Raw genomic sequence first — 7,030 nt, forward strand, 5'->3', positions numbered from 1 at the left:
CTGGACCCAAACATGCTTCTCTGAAGAGACCTGGGCTCATCTTCTGCCCTCTGGTTCCTGTACCAAGTGACACTTGGTGTTCCTCTTGAGCCTCTTACGGAGCTATTGCTCATGTGGGCCTCTCAGAGTTGTCAACACTTTCCCCCCAAGCATAGCCTTATTTTCTCACTGTCTTATGTCTCCCTATCAGACTTTTAATCTTTTAGAGGACCAGGGACACTGCCTTCCCCATGCATGTCTTCTGGGCCACCAACTCTGGGCTGGACCAATGGTAAATACCCAGGTAATTCTTGTTGGCTTGACAGTGAGGGGGCGGGTGATCCTATGTGTATGCTGCATGGTTTGGAGCAGAAAGGATAAACGGTGATGTTGTAAATCCCTTAATTCATTGCCAGAGCTGCCTGCCCCCCCACCCCCCGCCCCAATCAGAATAGAAGGATGCCCCAGAGGCGCCAAAGACTATAGAGTGAAACGTATGTCACTGACTGCATCTCTGGGCTCCTCGGAGAGCTCGAGCCACTGTCAACGCCCCCGATGTGTTCATTTTTATTGGTTTTGATGATGATCTGATGTCATCAGAGATTCAGGTCTCATGTTCGTCCCTGAGATCATCTAAATAGCACTGGTGACGGGGAAGGGAAGAGCCGAGAGAGGCGCCCACGGGCAGCCGGGATCGGACTGCATAAATCTGGGAGGAGGGAAAGGGCTGGACAGCCTGGCCTTCCCAGCTGGTGCAGGAGGCTGAGGGGGACCAAGCGAGAGGCCGTGGAGCAGGCAGCGTTGTGCCTTCACCCCAAGTGACCATGAGAGGTGCCATGCGAGTCTCATTCATGTTCCTTCTGCTGACTATGTCGGACTGTGCCGTGATCACTGGGGTAAGGCGTCCAACTCCCTCCATGCCTTGGGTTTGGGCGGGTGTCAGGGTTTGCATGGGATAGGAGCCAGCAACCATGCAGGAGGCAAACCAAACCAAACCAAAACAAAATAAAAATTAGGGAGTCAGTGGTCAGCCAGCGTTTCAGAGGGGCATTCCACATGATTTTCAGATTAGTCATACCTTACCCCCCTCCTAGATGGGGTCTACTTTGGAGAGGCTATGTGTAAATCGAGTCTTATTTCCAAATTCATTAGAAGAACATCGGACATTTTGAAGTTTAGACCTTGGGGAAGAATAAGATTCCTAATTGTGTAGTAAGGACTTCTTTCATAAAGCTGATTAGCACCCCGTAATTTATCTTTTGTATAAATTTGGGATTTCATATACAATCTGGTCCACATGTCCGTGTCATTTACACAGCATGTTGACTTAATTAAAGTCAGGGACCTTATTAGCTTTAATTGGGGATGTTTAACTTCTGCTTTTTTTTACTCTTAAGGAAGATTGTCTTGAAATTCTTTCCTTTCTTTATTGTTTATGTATTTTAACTGTGCTCGGTTCTGATCAGAGCATTTGGCTGGGTGTACCCAAAAGTAAGCATCTGATAACAAGTAGAAATCTTGCCTCCCAGTGGAGGTTTCCCACACAGGGGCGCTGCCTGTCTTAGAATTCGAAACCCTCAGACTGGGGCTTTCCCTGGGACCACCCTCAAATGCGTTACAGTGGTGGGATGACTCTTACTAAAAGGGAAAGTAATACCTAACAGTTTTCCAGATCAAAGCTGCTTAAAAAAAAAAAAAAAGAGGGAAATTAATTTTTCCCCAGTGTCCTTTAACTTTTTACATAAAGGATGGAAATGTAGAAAAATGCCAAACCATTCCTGAAATCTCATTAGTTTTCATGGTCACAGAAAGGAAAGGTCTGTCTTCTCCTTTTTAAAGGAAAAAGACTAAGTTTCAAAGACGAACAATTAAAGTCAAGTCAATGCTTTTAAGACCCAGAGCATGAATAACATTGTTAGGGCAAAATTATACCTAATGAATCAGTCTCTGAATCTCCTATTGTGTAGCCTGAGACGGGGGAGGCCAAGAACAAAGGAGAGAAACCACCAAGAGGGATGGGAGATGCGGGTTGACCTTGACGCCCAGGTGACCCCACTGGGCCTGCTCCACCATCTGGAGAGGGTGGGACCCAGTGCTGGGGAGGAGGTGTCAGGCTCTCCCTCCCCTCTCCATGCCCTGCTGCCGCCCTGAGGCTGACTCCCAAGAAGAGGCTGGGTGGACATGGCCACACGCCCTTGCTCCCTGGACTGTGACCTTCCTGGATTCAGGATGGGATATTCCCTCCTGCCCGATTGAAACCATGATGTTCCAGCTCTGTGGCAGAACAGTAAGGGAGGGTCTGCTCGACCCTGACCCGGGCTTTGAGGGGCTGCTGGGTGTGTGAGATGTGCCCTCACTGGACTGGAGACATGCACGGCCAGGTGACTGTCATTGCACCTCTTCTGGGGGGCGGGAGCAGACCCCACACCCCCACTTTCCCTCCCTGGGTCTGAGCAAGTTCACAGCTTCCAGAAACCAGGCAAAGCCGCCCAGCTCCTGTTCTGGAGCCCAGCCCAGAGGGGTCCACCGGTCTCTGGGGATTGAGGATGCCAGCAGAGAAGCACTGGGGAGACCCCTGTTCTCTGGGGTGCTGGCATCTCAGTGAGGCTGGACTTCTGGTGAAGACCAAGGGGAGGGCCGAGGTGGGGGCCAGGGGAAGGAAGACACCAACCCTGGGTGTAGGGTCAAGGTTAGATCGTTAGTCCAAGGACTGATCCCCTCGGGACTTGGACCATCAATGTCCCCAACCCCCCCTCTAGGAATTCAGATCAGTTCCATTTCCCCAGCATCCTTGGAGCGTTTACTAGAGCTGAAGAGCCGTGCTCCTGACTCTGGCTTGGTCCGAGGAGGAGCGTTGCCTCCCTACTGGATGGGCTCCGAGGAGCTTGGAGGGGTCCTTGGACGCAGTTGGATGCCTCGCTGAGCCCCGGCATCCTGTTGTGAGTGAAGCAGAAGCACGGATGTGCTGTCTGGGGTGCCAGGCAGCCGTGAGGGATTCGGATGTACCTTTCCCTTCTGGTTTCTCTTGGGTGGCACTAACGGGCTCCGAATGGCTGCTTTGTCTCCCTGCAGGCCTGTGAGAGGGATGTCCAGTGTGGGGCGGGCTCCTGCTGTGCAATCAGCCTGTGGCTGCGTGGGATTCGGATGTGCACCCCGCTGGGGCGGGAAGGAGAAGAGTGTCACCCCAGCAGCCATAAGGTACAGCACAGACGTGCTCAGGGCCCTGAGCCAGACAGCTGGGACTAGACCCTGATTTTCTGACTCTGACCTCAGAAGCAGCTCACCCGGGCTGGGCCCGGCTTCTTGCTTCTTGGGGGCAACCTGGGGTGGAGCGGGGGCTACTGACCACACAGTCTGTTATCTGCGGGCCAGAACCCCAGCTGCTCCTCAGCTGGGTGCTCTTGGGCAATTAGCATGACTTCTCTGGGCCTTAATCACCTCATGAATATGAGGGGAAGAGACTGGTTACCCCAGAAGTCTCTTTCAGATCTGATGAACTCAGATTCTCAAGGGGACCTGAATGTCTTCTGCCCCTAGGAACCATCCCTCAAGAACCTGAAATAAGACTCACAAAATGGCCTCCCGCCCAAGGGATGAGTCTGGTTAGGGCGCCGCAAGCCCCAGGCCCAGGGCATATGCTTTAAGGAGGCACTTGTACCCTTTTGGGCCCTACGTGCCTAGTTCCCCTCCCCTGGTAGGCTGCTCCCAGCCCCAGCGGCATAGAAGGGCCACTAGGCCTTTGCTTCTGAACAGCCGGGACAGGAGCAACCCCAGGTGTGCACGGGGACCCCGTGGGCCAGCCCCTGCCCTGGGTTCCCTGTGGTTCTGGAGTACCCCCTGCTGCTCAGGGGAGCATGTCTGCACCTAGGAGCCCTGGGTTCTTCTGGGCGTCCTCCTGTGGTCATGCTCCAGATCGGGACAGGTAGGGGCCTGGGGAGGCGGGCCCGAGTCAAGATGGGACAGTGGGACAGTCCTCGCTGCCTTGGGGTGTGTGATAGTTTGGCTGCAGATCTGCATTCCCGCAAGGGGACACCGGGGGCAGTAAAAGCTAAAGCTGAGTGCTTACTATGGGCCACTTTTCAGACTAAGAGCTTTTGCAGTTATATAGCTTAAACCTCTTTCTGCCATACATGGGAGGTGCTATTTTTTTTTAATTTAAAGATTTTTAAAAAATTTATTTGACAGAGAGAGATCACAAGTAGGCAGAGAGGCAGGCAGAGAGAGAGAGGAGGAAGCAGGCTCCCCGCCGAGCAGAGAGCCCGACGCAGGACTCGATCCCAGGACCCTGAGATCATGACCCGAGCCGAAGGCAGTGGCCCAACCTACTGAGCCACCCAGGCACCCGGGAGGTGCTATTTTTGACCCATTTTGCAGATAATCAGGTTGAGACCCACAGACTAAAGAACCTGCCAGTTGTCACGCAGCTGGGAAGGGGCAGACCTGGGAAATGAACCCGGGCAGTCTGACCCTACCTATGATCATTCCTGTTCACCCTCCTTGGAGGAAATATCAATAGTTTAGTCTCCGGGTGAGTCACAGGGCAGAGACAGGGTCTGTCCGGTCCACTGCTGCATCGTCAGCACCCCCTAGCGTTGAGTTAGGTTAGGCTGGTTACCTTGTCCCGGGGGCCGGGGGGGGGGGGGCGGTGGGGACAGATTGCCTGGGTCTGTCTATATTCCAGCTCCTCCACAAACCAGCTGCGTGAGCTTGGCAAGTCGCTCAGCCATCATGCCTCAATTTCCCCCCTCTGTGATAACTGTTACTGTTGTGCTGGTTGGAGGGGAGACACCGGCCAGGGCTGGGCCGGCCAGAAGCTCCTGCCAGAAGGCCCACCTCCCTCATGGTGAAGTTGTCCTCCTTCTTTTCCTCTTTCCCCAGGTCCCCTTCTTCAGGAAACGCCAGCACCACACCTGTCCCTGCCTGCCCAACCTGCTGTGCTCCAGGTGCCCGGATGGCAGGTACCGCTGCTCCACGGACCTGAAGAACATCAGCTTCTAGGAGCTCATCTGTTGTCGGGACACACACGGGGCCTCTGCCTGAGTCCCGCCTGGGCTCGCCTCAGAGGGTGTTTCATTTCTGCTACATGGCCCAGCCCATCGCTGCCCCGTCCCCCCGCCCCAGACGGTCCTCCTCGGTCCCTCTTCCCTACACACCTACGTGCGTGCAGCACACGGGGTCCCAGCTCTGGGCTGTGGTCTGAGAGGCGCCCCGACTGGTTCTCTTCCCCTTCTAGCTGCCTGAGGGCTTGTAAGTACCAGGAAGCGGAATTCTTTCCCTTGACCCCCGCCTCACTCACTGACGTGACTGGTCTTCCTCCCTGGGCCCGTCTCTTCCCCTTCCTGCATGTGCTCTTCTGCCCAAATCCCACATTCCCCAGACCCTGCCCACACTTGGCCCCGTCTACTGGGTGTATGTATTGGGTGTACTGCTCCGAGGGACAGGTCCTGGGCTGAGCCTTTCCATGAGGTCGGTGAGGGGCAACCGGGCAGTTGCTTGTCTTCCTTTGATTGACTAAGTCCTCAGTTTTAGGCCATGGGCCCCAGGTCAGCCCTTCAGGGTGGGGTGCGGAGGTGCAGCAGGCAGTGACCTCATGGCAGGTGGGGGGAGCCCACCCACTAGGCCAGAACTGCATTGCCTCCGAGGCCCCTCCCCGCACACTTTACTCGTTAACCAATGAAGCCCCCGGTTCCCACGACCTCCCTGTAGAATGCAAGTGAGGGCAGCTTAATCTAATCGGCCACGAAAGTTTAGGAAGCAGCTCCTTTCTGAGGTCCTGGGAGCAAGTCTGTGACCTTGAGGACACAGGGCTTCTGCCCAGCTGGGGGAGGGTGGGAGGGGGGAGGGGGGGCAGCAGGCAGGCACATTGACTTGGGAGGCAACTGTCCCCTAAGGACCAGGCTGCACAGGCCTCACACCCAGAGAAGTCAGCTTCTCTAGACATCAAGGGCTTTTCCAAGTTCAGAGCCATCTGTCTGGGAGCTGTGTCACGGGCCTCCACTGTCTGCTAAAACACCAGCCCCATCAAGCTCCTCCCATTTGGACTCTGCCCTGCATTCACCCAGGACAGCAGGGGACACCCAAAGCTGAGCTTGCTGACCTGACCCTGCAGAATAAAGGGATGAACAAGGGCGAGTGGCTTTGCTGTTCCCACTCCGCCTGTGTGGGGACTTGGGGGCTGTGAGTGGGAGGGCAGAACAGGGTCTTTTCCAGGTGGAGGAAGGATGTCGTCCCGTCTGCTCTGTTTTGGGCAGTTGTTTTGCAAAAGTGGATTCAGGGTTTCTTTGAATGGAGTGTGATAGGCCTTGGGCTCTGGGCCCAGCAGGTGCTGCTCAGGTGTGTTGGCGGGTTGGAGACAGGAAGGGAGCCCTGAACTGGCAGCCAAGTGGGGACTCCAATGGCAAGATCTGGATGGGTTGCAACTCCCATTTCTGCAACTCAGTCCTTTCTGCTTAGTGTCCAGGACCTGAGACCCCCAGACCACCATGTGTGGGGTGAGGAAGTTCCATATCAGGACGGCCGTGAGCCTATGTCCGAACCCAGGGGCTGGGAGCATTCCCTGTCAGGTTACTGTCCCCACAGCCCCTCCTCACCCCAATTCCTGGCCTAGAAAAATGCAAAATGTAAAATAAAAAGACATTGTATCCTGTGTTTCTCAGAAGCCTCCAAGCTCATCGTGGTTAAGGAGGCCTGGGGGCTCCTGCCTCCCCCGTTTGCCCTGGATCTGCTGGAGCTTTGCTCAGGGGGTACTCAGCACAGGCTTTACTGTAGGACCCACTTGAGTCAGACCTGAGCTCCACTCAGGGCTCCTTCTCTGTTTTTGTCTCCTCTGATGGACCTCCTTGCCTGCTCTGCTGGCTCTTGCCCCTTCTTGCAGCCCTTGGATCTCTCCCCCCCTGCACTCAGGCTCAGGTGCTGGACATAGAGCTATTGTCCATGTCTAGGATTCCAATCTGCCCACCCTTATCCTTTGGGTCTCCAGGTACCACTGATAGCTACCACAAGTCATTGCTGGTGTGTGGGGCCCTCCCCAGGCAGGCTGTGCCCTCTGCAG

At 55.1% G+C, this 7,030-nt stretch overlaps 1 protein-coding gene across 1 annotated transcript; it reads left to right on the forward strand.

Moving 5' to 3' along the window:
• The first annotated feature begins 803 nt into the window (after positions 1-803).
• On the forward strand, positions 804-5,776 carry PROK1 (prokineticin 1). The gene is made up of 3 exons (XM_059137536.1): positions 804-875; positions 3,052-3,177; positions 4,858-5,776. The coding sequence occupies exons 1-3, from the start codon at positions 804-806 to the stop codon at positions 4,975-4,977; spliced, it is 318 nt and encodes a 105-aa protein (XP_058993519.1). The 3' UTR covers positions 4,978-5,776.
• Positions 5,777-7,030: the final 1,254 nt, after the last annotated feature.

Source organism: Mustela lutreola, chromosome 10 (assembly GCF_030435805.1).
Source record: "Mustela lutreola isolate mMusLut2 chromosome 10, mMusLut2.pri, whole genome shotgun sequence".
NCBI lineage: Eukaryota > Metazoa > Chordata > Mammalia > Carnivora > Mustelidae > Mustela > Mustela lutreola.